The sequence below is a fragment of the Mauremys mutica genome, chromosome 3 (assembly GCF_020497125.1).
Source record: "Mauremys mutica isolate MM-2020 ecotype Southern chromosome 3, ASM2049712v1, whole genome shotgun sequence".
Lineage (NCBI taxonomy): Eukaryota > Metazoa > Chordata > Testudines > Geoemydidae > Mauremys > Mauremys mutica.
In genome coordinates this window covers 60,430,153-60,456,255 of record NC_059074.1, presented here as the reverse complement: position 1 = coordinate 60,456,255, position 26,103 = coordinate 60,430,153, and the positions used below count along the sequence as shown (strand labels likewise).

Below are 26,103 nucleotides of genomic sequence, written 5' to 3'. Positions count from 1 at the left end.
GGATAATCTTAAAGAACACATTTTTTTTAAGTTTGTTCAAAAGAATACAAAGTACATATGCCTTAGATAAACTAGAACGTAATGTCAAAAAAATATATATTAGTATCCAGAGGTTTACATGCTCCATAAATACTAGATGCCTATATAATGTGATTCAAAGATGGTCAAAAATAGAAAAAAAACCCGTATCACACTTTCTGTATACAGGAAATGTACGTTTGGTTTTTGTTTGTATTCTTTAAAAAAGGCGAGACAGAACATCAGAGGAATATGGTTGTTGTGGGGCTTTTATGACTCGACCAATATTTTTGAAACAGCGTAGGTATTCTCTTTTCAAAACAAATTAGATTTCTACTAATTAAACCAAACTAGGATATACTCTTGGTAGGTCTCGTATTCATTAGCTACTTAAAAAGGGAAGAAATTTAAAATAAACTCAATCGTATCCATTACCAACACACTTTTTTTTTTTTTTTTTTTTAAACAAAATAGTTTAGAATATTAGACTTCTTGCAAGGAGGAGATCTTAAATGTGTATTGAATTTTAGGAGACTGACGAGAAATACAAATTCCATTATCCTCATAATTTGTTTATAAACAATGAGTTTTAGAGAAAAAGTTGAAAAGCCATAATCCAAACAAAAGAGTGCTCAATTTTACCATCATCCAAAAACTTTACATTAAGAAAGTGTTAATGATTAGCATTAAGTTGACCCGCCAAAAAGCTGCAAGTAGTCATATGTAATGTGTGTCCAGATCACACTTCAACCAAACTGAAATTTAACCTTGCTGAAAATCATTCTGCAGAAAACTAAGAGGTTATTATTGCCTATTAAAAGATCCAGAGAAGAATCATTTCACAAGAAAATTTCAAATAAGTTGCTAAACAGCACATAAAGATTCCTTCTCTAGAATTCACGTGACACAATGATAGCTCTATGAATTAACTGATCTTTGGTTGAAAAAAAAATGTGACATTACTAATTCATCAGAAAATTCTGGAGATTAAAAACCAGAATCTTGTCATAAAGTGACTGCTTTGAACAAGATTCTCAACCAATTTACGGGGCAAGCTAAACATTTTACTAACAGATAATACACAAAGAACTAGCAGGTATATGAAATAATTATATTGTGAAGAAGTGAATAAAAGGAATAATCTAGGATTAGAAAACTAAAAGGAAGGCCATCTGACTACATTATCCATCCAGTCTGGAATACAGGGAAGCAAATAATTATCCATCCCAAAATTAACAGAGGGAATTTTTAAACCTCTTATAAAAGATCTTCAGAGACTAACAAACAGATATTAGAAAAAGCTGCAAATTATATGAAAAAGCCAACCCTCTCATATTTCAATTTTTTTTATAATGAGATATTTGAGCAGAAAGGAACCAGTCTTCACCATAAAATCAGCAGAACCTTGGGCTAATAAATTATAAACATATCAATAAATTACAAACATGTAAAGACAGACTGGTAGGCCTCTCACAGATGTGCTTAATGTGGTATTAAAAAGGGAATCAAGACCAACTTCTTTTCAACAGTTTGCAGTAACTTTATTTCTAAATCTGGAAAGGACCTTAGTGCATGCTCATTACATTTCTTTATTAAACTTAGACATAAAGAATATGGTCAAGGTATGCTTGATCAAAATATTGCCAAGCTACAAAAGAAACTAAGTAGGATTTATATATAGTGGCTATTAGGTTAAGAATGTTATACTGAGCCCTGTTCAAGAAGAACCCTCTCAACTTCTCTTATTAGTGTGGAGGAAAAGGCATTTGACAGGGTATGGTGGCATTAAAAACCAAGTCAATGCCCTGGGCACATACCTGCAGTTTATTCAATGGATAGAAACATCACATTTATGTCCCCACGCCACAACTGATATACTGTAAATGGATACAGTTCTAATACCTTTTCTCTCTACCAACGACACAAGGCAAAGATGCTTATTTTCCAGAGCAATGAAATCACCTACATATACACACACACACATATATATATATATATATATATATATATATGTATGTGTGTGTGCAACAAGAAAAAAAAAGTACTGGAGAACAAAATGCAAATATATGTATTTTGTTTGTTTCTGACCTATACCAAAAACATGCTATTTGACAAAAAAAGGAGGAGTACTTGTGGCACCTTAGAGACTAACAAATTTATTTGGGCATAAGCTTTCGTGGGCTGAAACCCACTTCATCTCATGCATGCAGTGGAAAATACAGTACAAAGTTTTTGGTTTTTTATATATATATATATATATATACACACACACACACACACACACACACACACAGAAAAAATGGGGGAGACTAATCAATTAAGGTGGGCTATTATCAGCAGGAGAAAAAAACTTTTGTAGTGATAATCAGGAAGGCCCATTTCAAACAGTTGACAAGAAGGTGTGAGTAACAGTAGGGGGGAAATTAGTGTGGAGAAACAGTTTTTAGTTTGTGAATGACCCATCCACTCCCAGTCTTTATTCAAGACTAATTTAATGGTGTCCAGTTTGCAAATTCATTCTGCAGTTTCTTGTTGGAGTTTGTTTTTGAAGTTTTTTGTTAAACAATTACGACTTTTAGATCTGTAATTGAGTGTCCAGGGAGGCTGAAGTGTTCTCCGACTGGTTTTTGAATGTTATAATTCTTGACATCTGATTTGTGTCCATTTCTTTTTGCGTCGAGACTGTCTGGTTTGGCCAATGTACAGTAACTCCTCGCTTAACGTTGTAGTTAGGTTCCTGAAAAATGCGACTTTAAGCAAAATGATCTTAAGTGAATCCAATTTCCCCATAAGAATTAACGTAAATAGAGGGGGTTAGGTTCCAGGGAAATTTTTTTCACCAGACAAAAAACTAAATATTATATAGATACACACAGTATACGTTTTAAACAAACAATTTAATACTGTTGACAGCTATGATTGTGAAGCTTGGTTGAGGTGGTCAAGCTAGAGGGTGGAAGAGGGAGGGATATTTCCCAGGGACTACCTTACTGCTAAATGATGAACTAGCACTCAGCTGAGCCCTCAAGGGTTAACACGTGGTTTATGTAGCCTCTCACACAAGGCAGCACAAACACGAGGGAGGAGAGACAGCATAGCAGACAGAGACCTGGGGGGGGGGGAGGAGAAAGAGAGGGAAGAGAGAGAGATGCACACTGACCCTTTAAGTAAGCTGACTCTCTCTTAGGTTCATTGTGTTTTTAAGTGGATCAGGAAGCTGAGACAGCAGCTGTTGCCCCAAGCTCTCTGTATCTCTCTCCATCCGTGTCCCCTCCCTGCTCTATATGGAGAAGGGGTACGCAGGGTGCAGGAGGGGGGGAGGGGGAAGGGAAGACACATCCTGACACTAGCGCCCACCCCCACCCCCCATTTTCCCCCTTGCACAGCAAGCAGGAGTCTCTGGGAGCAGCTCCAAGGCAGAGGGCAGGAGCAGCACACAGCAGTTGGGGGAGGGACAGCTGAACTGCCTTAATAGCCTGCTGGGCAGCTGCAGCACAGGGAACTTAGGGCAGCGGGGAGCTGATAGGGGGGCTGGCGGTCCACCCTGGTTCGAAGCCCCCACCAGCTAGCTGCAACCGGCTCCTCTTCCTGAAAGCAGTGGACAACGCAGGCGGCTGCCAAACGACATTAGAAGGGAGGAGAGTTGGTGGGTTACAGATAATTGTAACAAGCCATAAATGCAGCGTCTTTATAAAAAGACCATGATTTTTAGTGTTGAGCACAGTTATGAATCTAAGCTTCCAAGCTTATCTTTTGAAAGTGTTGTGCAGGTTTCCCCGAGGACTAAATCGGTCAGACATACAGTGATCGCTTTGAGGGGAAAAAAACTGTCAAATTGAATATTTTCCAGAGATTTCTCTCCAAAAAACTTTGTCAACATTTGTAACAAATAAGAATGTATTAGACAAGCATAACATACTAAGAAGTTGTTAAAGGGGATAAACATCATTAAATGAAAGCCGCAATACCATTTAGACAAAAATAAGAGAGGTAGGGATTAAAAAAAAAAGTGGAACAGATAGACGAACACAGACCTAACATGGACAACTAGAAGTAGTTTAGAAAAAAGGCAGACTCTTAAGTCTATATAGTCACCCTTGAATCAGTACAACTTTAAAATTCTGGGATAACATACAGTAAACTTAGCTTCCCTTTCCGTATCTCCTATGATTTCCACAGAGAGAAGTTTAATAGGGCTATCAGACTATCAAAAAAATAGTCACAATTAATTGCAGTTTTAATCAGACTGTTAAACAACAACAGAATACCAATTTAAATTTATTATACAAGTACTGTATCGCAATCTCTATCATGAAAGTACAACTTACAAATATAATAGTTTTTATTTTTTACACAACTGCACTGAAAAATGAAACAGTGTTAAAACTTTAAAGCAGGGGTCGGCAACCTTTCAGAAGTGGTGTGCCAAGTCTTCATTTATTCACTCTAATTTAAGGTTTCGCGTGCCCGTAATACATTTAAACATTTTTAGAAGGTCTCTTTCTATAAGTCTATAATATATAACTAAACTATTGTATGTAAAGTAACTAAGGTTTTTAAAATGTTTAAGAAGTTTTAACATTAAATTAAAATGCAGAGCCCCCCGGACCGGTGGCCAGGACCCAGGCAGTGCAAGTGCCACTGAAAATCAGCTCAGGTGCCACCTATGTGCCATAGGTTGCCTACCCCTGCTTTAAAGCCTACAAGTTGAAGCATGAAATGGCATACCAATGTTTAGCATATCTGGCATGTAAATACCTTGCAATGCCGGTTACAACAGTGCCATGTGAACGCCTGTTCTCACTTTTAAAAGAAGCAGGCATTATCTCCCGTAAATGTAAACAAACTTGTTTGTCTTGGCGATTGGCTGAACAAGAAGTATGACTGAATGGAGTTGTATGATGTGAACTGAAAAATACCATTTATTTTATCTTTTTTACAGTGCAAATATTTGTAATAAAAATATAAAGTGAGCACTTTACACTTAATAGTCTGTGTTGTAATTGAAATCAATATATTTGAAAATGTAGAAAAACATACAAAAATATTTATAATAAATTTTAATTGGTATTCTATTCTTTACAGTGTGACTAAAACAGCAATTAATCACAACTATTTTTTAATTTGTTTTGCGATTGACAGCCCTAAAATTTAGATTTTATTCTGAGCTCAAGATCAGGGAAGTTAAGATACGGAATGTAGGAAGTAGGTGGGTCAAAGATTCTTAGTATTTTTATTTCTTTTTCTTCACAAAAATAATTAGAAATATCATGAGATCACTCTCTCTGATTTCTCATTTACTGTTCATGTATGAACCTTGTAATAATTTTTGGAAAACAAGAAGTTTCCCAGACAGAAAGCGACATTAAGTTTGAGAAAACATATCAGTAATTTAGAGTAAAATGTTTTTTTTTTTTAAATAATTATCCCATCTTTCTCACAAAGTATTACAAACCAAACATGTAAGGTATGGAAGTGTACAGTTAGGGAACAAAGACAACCTCTCCTGTGTTTAACAACATGGAGTTGAAGGGAGAATCCAGTCTTTTTTTTTTTTTTTAAAGCCAGTTTAATCTAACTTGAAACTACAAACACTAAAGCGCTTTAATCATAATTATATGGTTATTGCAGAAAGGCACTATAGGGCAGAGCTAGGATTGTTTGGTTATCCTAACTCTGTGTGTCTTTACCTTAACATGTTTGGATTTCATTTAAATTTAACCATCAACTCTGAATTTCCTGAATTCGTATTGTTTATTTTGGGGATAATTACAACATCTCTGCCAATTATTTTACCTAAATTACTGATTTATATCTTAACTCTATTTGAACATTTTTTTTTTGTCTAGGAATAATTAAGAATGACAAGTTCTTTCAAAATAGATTTTTCTTAAATTAGTATTAAATTATTGAAGAGAAAGTTAAGGATCTAATTTTCTACACACATTATATACCACAGTTTAATAATTTATAAAACATAGGTTTTTATAATTAAGCACTTTTATTTTCAATAACCTAGATAAAAATATCCTTACTCTTTCTCTGCATCTCCTTCACTTTCTTCTCCATGATCAAAGCTCCAATTATTTTTATAACCTCCATCTCTCTTGGATTGTGATCTATTCAAAGCTGAAATGAGAACAAGTTAAGATAAGTCTTGGTTTCTAGCCAGGTCACTAATCAATTCAACCTAGAAGGATAAAACAACACAATACTATATCCCAGATATTTAGTTAATATAATCATTCAAGTATCATTTGACAAAATAAGGTTAGTGACTGCAGCACAGGCTTATTTTTAGAATGTGCACAACTATATACTCAAGTCTTTTAGCATGTTGATTAAATTAACACTGGAACATAAGATTCAAAGTGAAAAAGCATTGTGTTTCTGTAAGTAGCTGCACACATTTGACACCACACATTATTATTAAAAGACTGCTAACTGAAGCAGAAAAAGACAACTGCATACCGTTAACTAATCAGCCGTTTGACAACATTCACGCTTGTAAAGTTTACTCCTTGTATACACATTGTATACCAAGCGTAGATCAGTCTCTCTGCATTTTTACTCTTTGTCAGTCTATACCTCAACCAGGCTCAAATACACTCCATTTATTTTTCCAGTTAAACTTTTCAAACCAACCATTGCTTTATTTAAATAATCTGGTAAATAAAACCTAGATGCAAACAGTCGAACTGTATACAATCATCAGCCTAGTAGTTGATGATAACCTCTAATGAGAATGAACCCTTAACTCTCCTGAAGAACTAGAAACAAGGATATAATTTAAGTGTGTACTGCAAAACCAAGTTTTCTACAACATAGGCAGAAACCTATTGCATTCTGAAATGAACTTACATTTTTAGATCCTCTCGTTCTAAGGGAACACAATTTCAATGTTTCAGAAGAGTCGTCACCTCTGGACGTTTTTCACCCAAATATTCCACTGACCAACCAATAATGTCATGACAGTGAGCAAGACAGTTTTACATAAAGACAACAGTCATACAAAAAGAAGGTTGAGCTAATTCTTGTCTGATTGATATGCAAGAGCAAACTGCAGGGGCATTCAACTGAATAGGTGATTCAGTTTTCCCACCACAACCCTCTCAGTGATACCCCCAAGAAAGTAGCATCAATGCCCCACAGAGACTGTAATGTAATGACATTCATATTCAAGTAGGACTATGACTGGAAATCATTTTCCACATGTAGGGTTTAGTACGGGAGTGGGCAAACTTTTTGGGCCGAGGGCCACATCTGGAGAAATTGTATGCAGGGCTGGGGCGGGGGTTGGTGTGCGGGAGGGGACAGTGTGCAGGAAGGGGCTCAGGGCAAAGAAGTGTTGCAGGGTGTATTGGGGGCTCAGAGAACGGGGTTGGGATGCAGGAGGGGTGAAGACTGCGGCAGGGGGCTCAGGGCAGGGGTGAAGACTGCGGCAGGGGGCTCCGGGATGGCTGCAGTGCACACCGGGGCCAGGGCAGGCTCCCTGCATGCCTGTCCTGCCCCCAGCCCCGCTCCACTCCAGGAAGCTCTGCGGCCCCTGGGAGAAGAGGGACTGAGGGCTCCGCCTGCGCTGCCCTTGCTGTGCCTCCAGGTACCTCCCCTGAAGCTCCTATTGACCGTGATTCCCCATTCCCAGCCAATGGGAGCTGTGGGGGGGCAGTGCCTGGAGGCAAGGGCAATGCATGGAGCCCTCTGCCTCCCACCCGGAAGCCACAGGGACAGGGTGCTGGCGGCGCCGCAGGCTGGATCCAAGGCCCTAAGGGGCGGGATCCAGTCTTCTGGTCATAGTTAGACACCAACTTACCCACCTCTAGTTTAGGAGATGTGCCAGGGCAAGTTGTTGTCTATGTTCCCTCCTACTGTTGCACAAGGTGGCTTGACAATATGCTCATTTTACTTCCTTTGTAATGGAATGCCAAGCTTGCCTGTCATGGTCCATATCCTCCCACGTCATTAAATCCAGACCAGCAGACTGTACAAGCTGCTTGATGCAATCTTTGTAGCGGAGTTAAGCAGTAGGAAGGTTGGATTTCCATTTTCAAATTCACTATACAGAACCCCTTAGGCAGTCAATTGTTACCCATACGTATAACATGGCCAGCCCAGGTCATTTGCCTCCGTGCTAGCATAGCTTCCATGCTTAGCATGGCTGCCAGCTGTAGTACTTCACTGTTGGTGATTTTGTCAGACAATGTGATTCCCATCTTGCGGCATAGGTGGCATCATTGCAAACAGTTAAGTTTTTTAATAAGATGATAAAGGGCACAGGTCTCTAATTACTATATAAAACAAAGCAGCCCAACAGCTCTGTAAACTTGGTATTTTGTGGACACTTTGCACCTCTCTGCACCCCTCGTCTTGTCCATAGTCTTTCGGTAGACAACCAAAAACAGAGGCAGTTGATTAAGCATACTGAAAGTTCTTTTTCAATGTTGATGTCATCAGTAACTGTGCTACCTAGGTAGCTGAAGGACTTGATATTGTTTAATTGGCAGCTGTTCAATTTTATTTCTGGCGGTGATGGAAGTGGTCAGAAGATGGTTGGTACAGGACTTGTTTTCTTCACATTAATACAGAGGCAAATAGATAAAGCATGGGCAAAGAAATTTAGCAAAACATTGCAGATCACTCTCGAAAAGGGCAACAAACGTTGAGTTGCCGACATACAATAGGTACTTTTCTTAACTTTGCTGGGATTTGCTTTTGACCTTGAATCAGTGGAGGTTTAGAAGTCTACCATCAAAACATGTTGTTAGAGCAACACCTACAGTGGTAGTACGTGCGATGACTTCTAGCACTCTAGACAAGAGCAAAGTAAATAATGTAGAGGGCAAGCACACCGCCCTGTTTAACCCCAGGGGTTACAGGAAAGGGATCAGATGAGTTGGTACCAACTGGTACATGGGCCTGCATGTTGTCATGGACGCAGCAGATAGGTTGATTAGTTTGTCTGGGCAGCCAAACTTTGCAAGAAGGCACCAAAGAGCAAACATCTGACAGAGTCGAACGCCTTACTACAATCAACAAAGGCAACTAGAGGGGCATTTGTTGTTCAGCAGCTTTCTCCTGTAACTGGCATAAGGTAAATATATCGGCAGTGCTGCATGATGAATGAAAACAATACTGGGATTCAGGAAGTACATCAGATGCAATAATCTGAAGCCTTTTCAGCAACAGCTCACCAAGGGTCTTACCAGCGATAGAGAGGAGCAAAATGCCATGATAATTGCCACAGTCGTGTCTATACCCTATGCACTGGTAGATTGTAACGATTTTGGCATCTTTGAAACCCAGGGGTAAAATCTCATTTTCCCAGCAGAAAATAAAATAGGTCTAGCAAAGCTTTGTTGAGTATAGAACCACAGTGTTTCAGCACTTCAGCTGGGATTCCATCAAGTAATTTGTGTGGAAATAATTAAATTTCAGTACCTATAGCTTTAAGATTGAAGCTACAGTACACAACATTTTAAGAACTCAGGACATGTGCCAATAAATTTTGCTTTAAAAATGTTTAATAGAAAATGGCTACAATACAAACCAATTCTTTTAAAAATTGACAACTTTAGAAGCCAGTTTTAACTAGACCAGGGGTCTCAAACATGCGGCCCGCGGGCCGCATGCGGCCCTCGGAGCTCTTCCCTGCGGCCCGCGGAGCTCCCCCAGTTACTTCCTGTCGCCGCCAAACTCCCCTCACCCCCGCCCCCCTCCCCGAGTTATTTTCTGTGCCTAAGCTCCCCGCGCACTGCTCCCCAATGTTTGGGGCCGGGTCTCTCCCCTGGCCCCACCTGCCGCCCCCACACGCCTCCCCCCAGTGTCTACCAGCCCCCACTTGCTGCCCCCTCACCGCCCGGTAGCCTGCCCGGGAGCTCACGCTGACTCCACTCCTCCTCCGCTATGCCGGCTTCCGGCATCACCTGCTGCCGCAGGGTCCTAGCGCCCCCCTGCACTAGGGCCAGGGCAGGCTGCCCTTCCCCTAGTCCTGAGACTCTCCAATGCCCCGAGCCTCTCCAATGCCTCAAACCCCTCACCCTCAGCCCTCACCCCTGCACCCCCTCCTATCCCCAAACTCCGTCCCAAAGCCTGCACCCCCACCCCCTGCCGCAGCCTGGAGCCTGCACCGAGCACAGAGCCTGCACTCCAGACCCCCTCCCCCACCCAAACTCCCTCCCAGAGCCTTAGGCAGTAAATCTAAGTGCGTGTTTTGTCCTTTGAGTGAGGTGCATTACTGAGTATATATATTTATTAAAACTGCTTGGAAATGACTTCGTCAAAAAAAAGAACACTCATGGAAGAAAAGAGTTTTCCAAGACAAATGGGAGAATTTATATTTTTTCACAGAGGTAAAAGATAAAATTCAATGCCTTATTTGTCAGCAAACGATTGCTGTTCCCAAGGAGTATAACGTGCGTCGGCACTATGACACGATGCACAGTGAAAAATATGATGCATTCACCGGAAAAATCCGAGAGGAAAAAGTTCAGCAACTTAAAGCAGCATTTGCCAAGCAAAGAAATTTATTTTCAGGGATTAACAAGTCTAGCGAAGATTCAGTAAGAGCAAGTTTTGTGATAAGCGAAATGATAGCTAAATCATCGCGACCTTTTACAGAAGGCTTATTCATAAAAGAATGTCTTATGAAGGCCAGTGAAATTTTATGTCCTGATAGGAAGAAAGTTTTTGAAGGCATAAGCTTGTCTGCAAATACAGTTGCCTGCAGGATAACGGATTTAGCTGATAATGTGCAAAAACAATTGATTCAAATGGCAAAAGACTTTGAAGTATTTTCAATTGCTCTTGATGAGAGTACAGATGTATCAGATACCGCACAGTGTGCAGTGTTCATTAGAGGTATGGACTGTAATTTGAATATAACTGAAGAATTGCTAGACTTAATGCCACTGAAGGGTATCACAACGGGACGTGACATATTTCAAGGATTGGAAGAGTGCATTGAAAAAGCTGTTGGTGGCGCTTAGCACTTTCCAGGAGCTCATGGAAGGGGTGTTTGGGGGGTGGGGCCTGGGGCAGCAAGGGGGCGTGTCAGTGATGCGGCCCTCGGGCCAATGCACTAGTCCTCATGCGGCCCTCGGGGTCATTTGAGTTTGAGACCCCTGAACTAGACAATATTTAGTTTTGAAAAAATGAGGATACTGACAAATTAGGGGCACAACAATTTTAGTTAGTTTTTAAATGTATGTTTTTATTGCATTATCTTTTATATGAGCACTTGATTATACACAGACACCCACACCAAAACGGTCATAATATTTAAAAAGTTACACACAATTACAATTGTGTGCATAATATATCTTAGCCAATTAATAGAGCTGTGATTATAGAAAGAAAAATAAAAAGTCTGGAGAAAAAAAAAGAAGTGTGATAGGCAAGATATGTTAGTGGAAAGAATATAAAGAAAGTTTGGAAGGACCAGATTAGTACTCACCAATATAAGGATTTTAGAACTATATTGTAAGTCATTTCCCTGAGAAGAATTTCTATCATGCAAGAACATTTTGCAGTATCTCCCAGAATGGAGAATAAAAGTCCAGATTGCCTCTCCTCTGAAAGGAGAACAGGGGTCCCAATTCAGAGTATTTAAGAACATGTCTAATCTTAAGCATTAGTAGCCCCACTTCAGTCAGAGGTGGCAAATGCCAGATTCTGCAAAGTGCTGAAGCTATTTTACATCAAGCAAGAAGGTAAATTATATATTGTGCCAGATTTGTTTCCATGCTTAATCCCCAGGGTAAGTGAGTTCTACTGTGGAGCCTTTCCTGAATCTCAAGCACTCATTTTCTGAGGTAGTTCACACCCAGATGAGGGCCCACCCTGAAGTATCATATGCGGGAACGGGGCAGGGGATCTGCTCAGACTGCAGAAATTTACAACTCAAGAGATGCTTTTGAATTTGGATAGTTTTCTCTAGAGAATCCCAGTCGTGGTCTTCCAACTCTCAGGAAAGATAGCAATAAGCTATTGCTATCTTTCCTGAGAGTTGGAACATTCAACAAGAACGCCTGCTAAGACAAGGGAGTTTGAAGATTCTCTCACCAGGTCCTCATTGAAAGGAGGGAGTGACTTAGGCTATGTCTACAATCACAAATGCTACAGTGGCACAACTGCAGCTAACCTCTAATGTAGATACTTGCTATAGCAATTAAATGGGTTTTTCTATCACTGTAGAAAATCCACCCCCTTGAGAGGCGGTAGCTAGATTAACAAAGAATTCTTCAGTCAACATAGTGGTGTCAATACCAGGGCTTATGCCATCTTAAATGTCTTTTAGGGGTGTGACTTTTTCACACCCCTCTGCAAATCAGCTAGGTTGACCTAAATTTTAGGTGTGGGTGAGGCCTTATTCTTTTGTCTAAAGCTTTAGTGACTATTTTGTCTCTGTGCTCATCAAAGAGATCAACATATCTGGAAGGATATCAGATGTTAGCCTACAATTCCAACTTTCTTTGAGTGGACCTTTTCAGGACGTGTCTTTGGAAGTTTTGAACACACACAGCAAAACAGAGTCAGGTGAAATATCGGTCCTGGAAAAAATGATAAGAAAACCTAGTTTAAAGTAGGCTCCTGGTCGTGCAGCTGTGCAGGGCCAGCGCTGGTGTGTGGCCACACTCACAGCTACCAGCGCTGGTGTGTGGCCACATTTGCAGCATTTACAGCGCTGTTGGGAGTGCTGCATTATGGGCAGCTATCCCAGCATTCAAGTGGCAACAACGTACTTTTCAAAAGAGGGGGGTGGAGGGTGGTGGACTGTGACAGGGAGCGGGGAAGATATAGAGAGTGGATTTTTGGAGCCAACACTGTGTGTTAGCTTCCCTGGATTGAAAAATCACAAAATGTTCGCGAACCCTTAGTCTTAATTGCAAACAGCCTGCATCCAACGCTGTTTCTCTGTCAAGCAAACTGCTTGCCTCTCATTTGATCGTTCACAGCCAGGTACAGATAGCTCCTGTTTGCTGTGATCAGTGTTTGTTTTTTAGATAAGCAGTTCAACGGAGCTCCGATCGGAGTTCACAACAAAACAAAGAGAGGCTGCATAACAAAACAAAGAGTAATTTAGTTAAAAGCATTCTGGGATATCTCCTTATTCCCCGGAGGCCAATAAAAGCGCTGGTGTGTGTCCACACTTGATGAGCAGCGCTGGATCACCAGCGCTGCAATCGCTACACCCCAACCTGACCAGGTGTACAGCCAGCGCTGCAGCCAGGGAGTTGCAGCGCTGGATGTGCCTTGCAGGTGTGGACGGTTACTAATTGCAGCGCTGGAAAGCCTCTACCAGCGCTGCAACTTGCAAGTGTAGCCAAGCCCTGAGGGAGAACTCCTGCCAAACACAGGCAGGAGGATAAAATCATCACTCAGACTAAACTTGGATACAGCAGCCTCAGCCTTGACATTACTGGCTGTAGTCTCTTACTCTGGAAACCTTAGATCAGAGTAAATTATCTCCATCAAAGCCCCAGCTTTAGACACTTATTTACTTTCGAGAATCTAGAAGGGAGACTCTTTCTTGAGTTTTAAGATTTTATGCTGCCTTTTAAGAGCTGATTGTGAGCAATATCATTCACCAACATGAGAAATGGGGGTGGCGCTGTGAGGTGGAAATAGCATTAACAGGGAGATTAAAAGGACAATCTACAGACATGTATCCTGCATGTCTCCCTAAGGAAAATCATAGCCACATTATGATGTCCTATGGGACCCATGGAGACTAGGAGAAAAGAGATCTGAATCAATTCAATCCCTTTTACTTTATCTGGGCTAAGCAGAGGCTGACCACATAGAACAAGGAATAAGCCAGAGCCACTGGAGAGGATGCTTGGTATCAAAGTTTGCAGGAACAGAGGACAGAGTTAAAACAGCCTGTAGGAAGAGCAGATCCTCTGAAGCCTTCTCACCATCTCATCACAGACCTTACCCATCTGCTGGCTATTAGCACGGATTTCTTCCTCCAGGTTGTAGTGGTGAGGGAGGTGTGGGGGGGGGGCCTTGCCTTGCCTTCCCCTGAAATTCAGGAGGCTCCAGTGAACTGTTCCTGCTCGCTCTATAAGCCATGAAAATAGGGATTCCCAAGTCTATGGAGGAGCTATGGGGGCTGGAGGAAAACAAAAACAAAACTTCTCTTCAGTTCCATGCCACTGATTCTAGACTGGTCTCAGTTAAGGGAGATTCCATGCAGCTTGCGCCGTGTCCACACATCAGTTGGGAGCTACGTTTCAAAGCAGTCTGATCAACTCTTGGCATGGACCTTGCCCACAGGCTAGAGGGGAGACAAGTTCCTGCAGCCTGTCATTTCTGAGGGGGGGAGGGGCTGTCCTTCAAACCCTCTTCAGAAAACCACAATTCTTTTTAGTTTAGCAATTTTAAGAAAAACCTTAAAGCCAATGAAGAAACAGACCTTCAGTTAAAAATTCTGGGAAAATTCTGCTACCAAGAGAGACATGAAGTCTGTCATGTGTGCCATTTGGAGACAGAATTTTGGAGAGTTCTTCCTGAGGAGCAGTCTTAAACTCAAGCTGAAAGCAAGGATCTGCTCTGCCCCCAGTTGCCATGCAATCGGGGAATTCCCCACTGTCAAGACTGACATGGAGTGGATGGAAATCTAGAGGAATTAAAAAAAATTAATTCTACATCATTTTTACAGTAACCTCATATGCTTTTATATCAATTACAGTTAAACCTCGCAATAACGCGCCCCGCCATAACGCGAAATCGCACATAACGCAATCACAGGTTGGCTCCCCTTTAAGGTATAATAGAGTATGGTACTGTACCAATGATCCCCAACACCATGGCAGGGACAGAGAACTCCGGGGCTGCGGGTGCTGGTGCTCTCTGTCCCCAGCAGGCGGGGAGCCGCGGCTCCTCTCCCCTGCTGGGCATTGGGGGTGCACATCAATGCACAGTGTTGGGGACCACTGACAAACCCCACTATACCACGACCCTGCATTTAGCGCAATCGAAGTTTTTTGGACCCCAAACATCGCGTTATAGTGGGGATTCACTGTATATCCAAAGATCAATGCATCTGATTGTCACATATTTCATGCATTTGGTAGGTTATTCTGCCTTAACACTGCAGTTATCAGTTGGGGAATGGATTCCTTTTGGGTACTTGTTGAAGATGGAAGTGAAAGCTCAGTGGAGCACTGAAGTTTATCAACTTCAATGTTGTAGACAACATGAAGGTAGAAAAGAATAAGTCTTTCCCTTTAAATTTCTTATTGCTCCAATTTTAATGTTTTGGGTAGAGGGAATGCAGCCTTCCATGATCTTATCTGATACTCAACATAGTTTAGTTCGCTAATTTACTACCTAGAAAGCAATGCAAGGATTTTGAGCGAGCAATACTTGACATGAGAGCATCTTGTTAATTAAATGTAGGCTCTAGCATGCATTTGGAGTTTATGTAAACATTTCTTTCCAATACTTTCTATTTGTTACTACTTCAGTCTCTATGCTTTGTGAAATAAAATTTGTTTATTTAACAATCACACACAGCACTTAGATATGTTTAAAGTGGAGCAGTTATCTGATATGGAAACAGTAAGCTGGGGTGAAGCAGCGAATCTACAAATACCACAAGTTTCCAGTGGACCAGGGGCTTGATACTCCAAGGAGATGCTCAGAGGGCTTGAGGGTTTGGAATGCACTGTTGCTAACCTGTAGAATGACTGCGAGGCCTAGGGGGAGTGCTTGTGGTGGCCATGGCCAGTAATGTTCGGAGACTGACCCACAGGAGGCACAGACAAGACTTCCTCATTCTAAGGGCAGATGGTAGTGAGGTGCCTCAAAACTCTGGGTACCCCTGGGAAGCGTCACAACAGTGACTGGTAGGATTACCCAATCTGCCTAACTCCTGTTTTCATTAGGAGTTTGGTACTTTAAAATCCCACTACATTTAAAAATCCAGACCATAGTGACCAAAAGTAAATAATTAAATGAGTAAATTCACTAACTACAGTTAATACTTCCTTTGTTTACTAAACCAGTTAGCTTTAAATGCAAAATATATGTTTTGACAGACTTTATTTAATCAGCACATTTAAGGGTAGCTTAACTTAACTAATATTTTACTGCGGACCCCAATCCAAAGTGACTTGTTAATATTTTCAGGAACAAAACAAATCAGGCATGCTGTTAATAGTGGATAATAGCCTACAAATAAGTATATGGATGGCCACCAGGTGATTTTTAAAAATACTGATAAATATTAGAAATTATTCATCCAAATATATGCATTCAAAGTACATTTTCCCTTAGTCTCCTATTTTATAAGGTGTCAGTCTTCTAAGTCAGGGAATAGAAACAACAACATTGTTAGGAGCTGGGTGAAACCTCGTTATGGGTGAATTAAAATCTCATTTACATTTATTTGTGTGAATACACCCTTCAATTAAACTTAAGTGTAAAAAATAATTTAACACAAGCCTCCGACTAAAACTAAAGGGTTATGTGACCCCACCCAGGAGTCTGGAGTGTGTGGGCAGAGAGGTTTTTGCTGAGTATTGTTTTGGATAAGGGGTCAGTGGCTGGAACACACAACTAGAGTGCACCAGAGACGACCTGAAAAAAACCCAAGAAGTCTAAGCACAGTGTGAAACAGAGAAGCCTAAAAAGAGGTTTTAGGTAAGGTGCCAGCTGACAGGAAGAGGGGGAAAAAAGTTTGGCCTGTTAAAAAAAAAAAAAAAAGACAAAAACCGCTTCCTTTTGCCTTTGTTTCCTCCCTGCATTCAGAGAAGCAGAACTTTGTACGTGCTTGTAAATAAACATGATAGCATCATAGAAAACATCAGACTCCATCAATTTCTACCCCCAACTAGAACTTACAGTACCCAAACTTTGACTAGCCATACCAGTCAGAAAGAGGCAACATTATGTTGCTTATGTGCCAACCGCTCACTATGAATAGTAAATAAGTGAACAGTTTGAAAACCACCCCTTGGCTGAAATTCTTTTGCATAACTATTCTTCAAAAACAAATATTTTTTATAAATCAGGATCTAAGCACAGACAGAAAAAAAAAGAGTTACATCTGTATGTCTAGTGATCCGGCGCTATGCAATTCCCTGCTCCTATAAGACCATCATCATTTGACTGGTATGCTTAAGTAGTCCAAGCAGAAAGTTTATGGGTTTCATAGGAGAACCTGTGGCTTTTCCTTTTCTTCTCTTACAATTTATTCTTAAAATGGAAGAGTGTGAAAACGGTGTACAGAGAAGCAGTTTAAGAAGTCATTTTAAACAAGATGCTATGTGACCACCAACTTTAGTATCGATTTTGGGAGCAACAATCAGCAGGTGATGTTAATCATATCAGGTCTGAAATTATGAGAACCAGAGGAAATGTAAAAGTTTTAGACACTAAGCAAATGTTGCCTTTGTAATAGGAGGAGATGTACAGTGAATTTTTGCATCTGAATTGCAGACTGCTGATTGCAGACCCACTTATGAACTGCAGGATCCATCACAGCCATCATCAAAAGAGCCAAGCTTGTGCAATTACATACATGGTAATAGTAATAATCAAACTGCATATCTATTTTTAGAGACTGCAGAAAGACAGTTAGGTACAAAACAGAACCTAGCCTAAGTACCTGCAAAAGCAGCAACTGAAAGTGCACCATAGTTTCCCAGAGTTTGATACAATAGCTCGGAATGTCAGGTTGAAGTAAATAGAGTACCACCAATACTATAAATTTTTCTTACATGCTTATGTGTAAAAATACATTAAAAAAAAGTAACTTTCATGCAAGCTTTGCAATGTGCGTATAGGAAGGTGTTATCCCTTCTTTAACATAAGGAAACTCAAGATAAATAGCAGTTAAGTAGCTTCCTCAAGAAAGTCAGTGATATAGGCAGGAACAGAACCGGGAGGATTAAATTCTGTTAATTAAAAGAGAAGCAAAATACCTCTTCATGTTGTCTACTGTTGGATGTTTAAGTGTGCAGAAGTCAGGAGGGGGAAAGGCGTGTAGAAATTTTGCTAGCTGAAAAATAAGACATATTCCAAAAGAAAAACTTTAAGGGGTGGAAGGGAGACAGGAGGGTGAAGAGAAAATATTTACAGAGCACTGCTGACTAGATCCTAAATGGGGAGACAACTTTGCTGCTTTACAGATCTGTGTTAAGGAAACATCACCGAGGAGGTATCTTCACTGCAGAATTAACCCAGGTGACCAGCACCTAAATCTGAACACCCACTTTAGCCCAGACATACTGCAAAACCATACCCAAGTTACTGTGTCCTACTGGTGCTTCACTTACCCATGTGCTGGTAGGATTTCTGGGTACATATTCCATGGTTCTTTGTTCTGCAGTATGCCAAGGAGCTCTATGGATTTTTTTCCCCAGTGAATTATAGGAGGACACTAGAGGATTGTCAGCATTTGAGTGACAGCCTGAATCACCACGGCAAAGTAGATGGGTTAACAGCCCAAATTAAAGCCTCTCTTAGGTTTTAGTTTATACCTCAGGACGGGCCAGCCCACCCTAAGTTAAGAGCCCCAATTAAGAGAAGTGGAGAAGTGTTTGGGGGGAAAACCTGGGTAAGCACTTTAGTGAAGAGTGTCCTAATTTCTGGCTAACAAGGTCAAAGCAACAAGAAATGCAACTAATTTAGAAAACATCCTCTTTGTTAAAGCATCACCCAGAAAATTATTGGCAAAAGAAACTAGAAACATGGAGCTTTTAAGTGCTTTTAGTCAGCTTTAAGTTCAAGAAACTTTTAACATATAACATACTTCATGAGCTTGAACACACAAGCACGGAGAAAACATTGGTAGGATGATAACCTTAATAAGCTTCTCTCCCCCATAATCCTGAATAGGAATTTTGGGTGAAGTCCACAGTACTACCTTATTTTGGTAAAAACTGGAATAAGGTAGACCAATATTAGGGCAGGAAGCTCACAGGAACTCAGTTCATAACCACATTAATCCCCTAAATCACAGGGGGCTTTGTATTGTGTCAAACCCCACATGAACCTGATGACCTGAGGCTTCAGAGACATTGACCTACTTGTGCTAACCCATGGTAAGAAAACAGCTGCTAAGAGTTTTAATTTGCTAGTATTTATAATTTAGATTTTCTTTTAAAATATATATATAAAATAGAAACTTTGACATCCCTGGAAAAGTTCAAAACAACTTTTAAAGAAGCAAAAGGCAGCAGTTTTCTCAAACAAAAAGGAGAGATAACTCCTTCCAAGCAACCACCAACTCCCTTCCTTGCTCTCCCGAGTCCTTAGAGAGATGCTTTTTAGCATATCCTGAAGATTAACGCATGGTAGATTCAGAAAAAGCAGAGAAAGTAGTCAAACAGGGAAAATACAGGGGCCCAAATGACCCTGTCTGCACCACACACCAAATTTATCCTCCTACGTTATTGCAAAAGCTTCTGGTAGATGACGTTTAGAAAAGCTAAGACAACACAAGCTTCCTCAAACTCTCTACCCAGTTGAGAACCAAGCAACTGGGGAAAGAGGATCCTACTGCAGGACAGTGTGGGGTTGAAAGTGGTAATTTTAAACAGGATGCCAAATAATTTTATTTTAAAAATTACTAAAAATATATGTATTGTGTAGAGAAGCAATAAATAGTAGGCCAACTCTTACTAACTGCTTCTCTTACTCACAGCTCAGGTGTGTTGGTGGCACCAGGCATGGCCCAGTGTTAACAGAAGGGTGGAAAATGACAGTGCCAATGAAGGCTCCCTGTATCAGGCCTCTGCTTGTCCAAACCGCCTCCATGTTTAGACTTTAATTAACCCCACAGGCCAGATGGAAAGAATGGAATGTGTGGCAACTAGTTATCAGTACCAGGAGGCAATTATACAGCCTGCTTGCACCTGGCTGAAGGGAGTGAAACAGAATGACCAGTCAAGAAAAGTTACTAACGAGATAATATGTTTTTTGCCAAGTATGATCTAACCTGTTTAGAGTAATTACTACGTTATAATGTATTTGCTGTATGGGAACTAAAAAGGAGGGAGAAGGGGGGGGGGGAAGGGGGGAGCTGGGCATTGGGGGTAATAGACATGCTTAGCTAAAATCATGTATAAAGACAAAGAGCTGCTTGTATGGGGTGTGCTTGATTTGAGACGTGTCTGTGTCTCCGAGCACGTGCTTTGAGATCTCAAATAAACTTTTTTTGCTTCTCCACCCTGGTGTGTCTAATTGGAGCGAGGCACTCCGGGCAACGAACCACTGTTGCTGTCGCCTCAGGCCTTTGTGCCGGCAACAGGTGTGTGGCTCTCGGTGTTTAATCACATGGGTATTTTTACATAACTTCAGGGATACCATGATCAAAACTAAGCAAAATAATCGTAATAAAATAAATCATGATTAACAAACAAAAAGAAAATATTAAACAAAATATCACAAATGAATTCTAGAAATATCCTAGTTGAAGTTAATTTTATAATTCCTCTAAAAATGTGATGCAGGAAAGAAAACCATGCATAGTTGGAAATGTTTTCAACTTTTCTTGGGTCTCCAATTCTTAAGATGACAAAAGCTTCTTCTGAAATGTGTATTTGCAAATATTTTGTATCTAAATGAAAGCCCTTGTACAAGCTACACCACTGACTTGGCAGCATGAGAAATAATTAGGCCTGGTCTACAGAACAAAGCTAGGTTGATGCAAGTTGCCTTGTAATGACTCTGGCTGTGAGCTCCAGGTCTAGACACGGTTAGCAGGGGACAGGCAGGCGATGTCTGCTGCAGGCAGCCCAGGGCACGCTGCAGCCTGGAGCACGCTCATTTCCCTCTGCCCCCAGAGGTGACACATACCTGTGGTGGGGGGATGGAGGAAGGGGGGAGGAGACACGTACCCCCCCACCCATTTCTCCGGACACCTCTGGCATAGATGCCCAGACACGAGGAGGCAGCAGTCCCCCTGACAGCAGCACTCTCAGTGTATCCTTGCAGCATGGGGAGGGAGAAAGCAGCATGCTGCTGGCTGACTACCAGCTGAACTCCTCCTTCACCATAAGGGGCTACTTTGCCTTCTCTGCTGAAAGAGAGTGCACGAGGAGGGCTCCGTGGTGCCATCTCCCACTCAGGCGGCCGTGGCTCCACCCTTGCTGGGACCCAGGAATAAGCCAATCAGCGTGGCAATCTTTGAATTTTTTTAGCACACAACTGGCCCACAGCTGTGTGCTAACTGGGCTGCAAGCAACCTGCAGGTTGAGAACCAATGCCATACAGTCATAACAGTTTGGACAGTAAGGGCTTAGAAATCTATTCCTAATAGCAAAATGTCCCTCAACTGCCTCCGGAGAGACCTGGACATCACCTGTTACCAAGATGTGATGAAAGAGAGCCCACAGTGCCTGCCACTTCTGGAATTTCAGTGACGAGTTGGTTTTTTCATTAGAAATATGCCACAAATTATAAATGCAGTTGCACAATAAGCCCCATTATGGTTGCTGATGCTCTTGCATATCTTTTCTGCCTGACCCTGCCTTAGAGCAGGATATTTATGTTTTGCTAAATTAACCCTAAAATGGATAAGACAGACCGACATAGCATTTAGAACTACCATATTAACAACAGAAATAGCAGTTATGAATCTTGAAACATCTTTTCCAGGCAAATACAGTTATGTCATTAGATATCATCCCCACCCCACAATATTCTTGGTACAGTGTTCAAAAGCTGTATTTCATTCCCCACTCCCTTTCTCCCCCTCCCCCCGCCCCCCCAAGTATTGGCATGTCACTAGTTACTGCAGTGCAATTTAATTATAAGACTCCAACATTCGTAGTTTTACCATAAAATGCACTAATTCAATTTTCATGTATAGTTAATTCAATTTAACAATGAAATATTCTTATGCATCACAGAAACAGAGTACCATTTTTGACATCTCATCTAGAACAAAAATTGCTTCAACCAACAATTGGTTTAATCAATACACTAAATTTTCTTTTAACTTACAATAGCCATGCTCCAAAAATCTTCTAAAAAGAGTTACTTATTCTCACACACTCTTTCTATAGTAATCAAGTACCCACTAACCATTCTATATTCTATTTTGTATTAGGCTCTAGTTCCGAGAGAATGGATCCTGCTATCTGGCACTTCCCACTTCCCATGTAGGCAGACTGAACAATAAATACAAAAATTTATGCCATAAGCATTGGTGTAGCAAGGTAAAAATATCTCCTTCCATGCCAGAGAGATTTATATTATTTGCAATCTGTTGCAGAGAATATTTACCAAACCTCACTAGTTTGCTGTTAAATTAAATCCAGGTGCTGGGATATCAACAAAAATGTAGAACACTATATCTTACCATATGGGGGGGGGAGAATATATAGTGAGCTGTTACTTTCTATACCCTACTATAAAAAAGGGAAGAAAACAAGAATCTCACACTATTATGGATAAAGAAATCACTCTCTCACATGCTGTCTTCTGACTTGTCACTGGCAAGTAAGTTTGTGTCCTGTGGGTAAACAGGACACAAATCATAACAAATAATTGGTTTATCATTAAACAAAATATTTTCAGATCAAATTAAAACAGGAAAAGAGACCACTAAAGGCCTTCCTGCTCCTATTCAGGCAGCTTCATATGTAGACAATTCAGTAAATTCCTTGATCTGACTATAAGGCAGAAACCAATCAAGAGAAATTGAAATGAACAAAACAAAAATCACATAAAACAGATCAAATTAATTCTAAAATAGTAACTATCACTCTCAAAGATCTGTGTGATATGCAAGATGTGGAGAGAAAGATTTTAAAATCTCAGTCTAAATGTTTGAAGCCAGCCTTTACAGTATCCTAGAAGTATTAATGTCTCTTATTAGCTCAGCTGCAGTCACCAAGGGTACGGCTACACTGCATTTAAAAACCCCACAGCTGGCCCATGCCAGCTGACTTGGGCTAAGGGCTGTTTAATTGTGGTTTAATGTTAGACATTCAGGCTCGAGCTGCAGCATGAGCTCTGGGACTCTCTCACTCCGTACCCAACCATAAACATGGCAATTTTCTGTGAGCCCAAGACAGCTGGCAAGGGCGAGCTGTAGGTTTTTAATTGCAGTGTAGACATACCCTTAGATACGGTTGGAGGCTTAGATGCAGTTGGCTTTAGAGAGAAAAAAGTTTGAATGAATGGTTTAAATTCCTGCTCCTTCCCCACCCCCCTTTTGCAGTAATTGGAGTTTCTAGCAATTCCCTCATAAATCACGTCGTCTTAAGTTCTTTATCCCAAAAGTTAAAAGGCCTATACTTAGCTTTGATATCTATAAGTATTAATGCTCTGTCTGGCCCAGTACAGTCTAAGCAAGTCAAAACAACCACCACCTCTTCTGGGCAATATCAACAACAACAAATCTGAAGTAGAATCGAGATGTAGCTCTTTCAATAATGTCCTGAACCCATAAAAGGATCAGTGGACCATGTAGAATAACCAAATGTTGTGAAAAGGTAGTCAAGTTTACAAATTTGCTGAGGTGACACATTTTAAAGCTGAAATCTAACAAATTAGATTTGCCAATTGAATAAGTGTTATAGCCAATATTAGAATGGAATCTAATAAGATAACCCCTTTTATTGAGTCCATGGAGCATTAGCTTACTAATTTAACACTAAATTCTTTTCAGGTCAACTTTTAACTTAAACAATAATCTTTTTAAATTGAGACACTTGATTATTCTTAACCAATCAACAATTTATTAATTCACGCAGAATCACAGCAATATACAATCAGTTTATCAATCCAGCGTAGTTAGAACCAATGTTCTAGTTATGTATTGCGCACACCAATAGATAGAGTCTTGCAAGCAATTGTCAAAGACTAGGGTTGAGGCTCAGCATTACATCAAGGACCAATTATCAGAGGGGTAGCCGTGTTTGCTGCTTTTACAGATTCAGACTAAGAGTCCTGTGGCACCTTATAGACTAACAGACATATTGGAGCACGAGCTTTCGTGAGTGAATACCCACTTCGTCATGGTATTCACCCACGAAAGCTCATGCTCCAATACGTCTGTTAGTCTATAAGGTGCCACAGGACTCTTTGCTGCTTTTATCAAGGACCAATGTAAATCACCTAGATTTCTTATTAGATTTATTTATGATATCATTGTCCCAGTATTTCTTTAAGGAGTAAGATGTATTTGTCATTTATACATTTAAGAACGGTGGTCCCTGCTATTGGAATGGACTGGTCCATAATAGACAAGTTTAGAACATACGATATAAAAATAATTACTTCCGTTTTTCTTTACATTAACTTACACATCACATTGTCAGAACTAATCGAAAATGTGAGGGGGTTTGGGTTACATTTTCCCTTATTCAGATTCAACAAAAATATATTGCTTTTAGAAATTATAGAATACAGTGCTGATTTATCAGAAACAACTATGGTATAAAAATAATTAATTTTATTTAGATAGTGCTGGATTCAGAAAAGCAGTCAAACAGTTTTTGCAGAACATGTAAAAGAGTTTGGGCATTGTATAAAAGAATTCAACACATGTAATGAAGAAATTTCCATACACAAAACACATACAAATGAAAAGAAGTGCAATTTTTAAAAAGGGAAGGTGATAAACATGGGGCTAAAAACCATCATTAAACTGTTGCTTTTTTTAGAAAAAGCTTTGAAGAGAAAAAACAAATAGCTTTTAGTGTCAGGTAATTAATTTCACATTTTAGGACCCACCACAAAAAAGCATGATCATCTGTTGACTTCAGGTATAACAGCTAAAACTTTGAACAGCAGATATTGTGTGAGAGAGTATAGATCAGTACAAAGCTCCAGAAAAAGGTCACATACATAGCAAGAGCCAACCTTGTTGACAGCTATAACGCCTCTTTCAAGCGATCCATGGCGTGTTCCATGCTTGGACATGAAACGAGGAAACAATATATTCAGAATATTTCAACTGGCTGACTACAATGCCATCTGATGTCTTGTATTCAGAACACTTGCAAAAATGTTCATATTGTTTCATCCTTGTCATCAGCCTATGCGCTAGTCTGTTAAATATTTGGCACATCATCATGCTAACAGGTGTAAGAATTCCACTGAAATACTGTTAAATAAAAGGGGAGAGGGGGGCTGCTACCTAGAAACAATTGAATTTCAGAACCATCCCCCCCTCTAGAAAAGCTAGTGTGTAATTGCCAACACCAAGCATTCAAAAATCTTAAATCAAGCTGCCCCCATGATAGATTGTACTATCATGAAAGTTGAACTTACAAATGTAGAATTATGTACAAAAAACTGCATTCAGAAATAAACAATGTAAAATTTGAGACCTCACAAGTCCACTCACTTCTACTTCTTGTTCAGCCACTCACTCAGATAAACAAGTTTGTTTACATTTGCAGGGCATAGTGCTGCCTGCATCTTGTTTACAATGTCACCTGAAAGTGAGAACAGGCATTCTCAGGGCACTATTGTAGCCAGTGTCGTAAGATATTTACATGCCAGATGTGTTAAAGATTCATATGATACATATCTTCATGCTTCAACCATAATTCCAGGGGACATGTGTCCATGCTGATGACGGGTTCTGCTCGATAACAATCCAAAGCAGTGCGGACCAACGCATGTTCATTTTCATTATCTGGAGTCAGATGCCATCAGCAAAAGGTTGATTTTCTTTTTTGGTGATTCAAGGTCAGTAATTTCCGCATCAGAGTGTTGCTCTTTTTAGACTTCTGAAAGCATGTTCCATACCTCGTCCCTCTCAGATTTTGGAAGACACTTCAGACTCTTAAACCTTGGGTCAAGTGCTGTAGCTATATTTAGAAATCTCACATTGGTACCTTCTTTGTGTTTTGTGAAATCTGCAGAGTAAGTGTTCTTAAAATGAACAAAATGTGCTGGGTCATCACCTGAGACTGCCATAACATGAAATATATGGCAGAATGGAAATAAAATAGTGAAGGGGACATACAATTCTTCCCCAAGGAGTTCAGTCACAAATTTAATTAACGCTTAAAAAAAACAAACGAGCATCATCAGCATGGAAGCATGTCCTCTGGAATGGTGGCCAAAGCATGAAGTGGGTATACGAATGTTTAGCATATCTGGTACGTAAAT

General features: G+C 40.3%; 1 protein-coding gene across 9 annotated transcripts in view; it reads right to left on the bottom strand.

Moving 5' to 3' along the window:
- SENP6 (SUMO specific peptidase 6) overlaps positions 1–26,103 on the bottom strand; it is a 187,038-nt gene that overhangs the window by 138,455 nt on the left and 22,480 nt on the right. For 8 of the 9 annotated variants that reach the window (XM_045010858.1, XM_045010854.1, XM_045010861.1 and 5 more), the window contains one exon: positions 6,054–6,147. In XM_045010858.1, the coding sequence (XP_044866793.1) occupies positions 6,054–6,147 (94 nt within the window). Of the gene's footprint in view, positions 1–6,053; positions 6,148–18,302; positions 18,322–26,103 lie in introns of those variants that run through there. The other variant, XM_045010860.1, reaches the window with a different exon arrangement.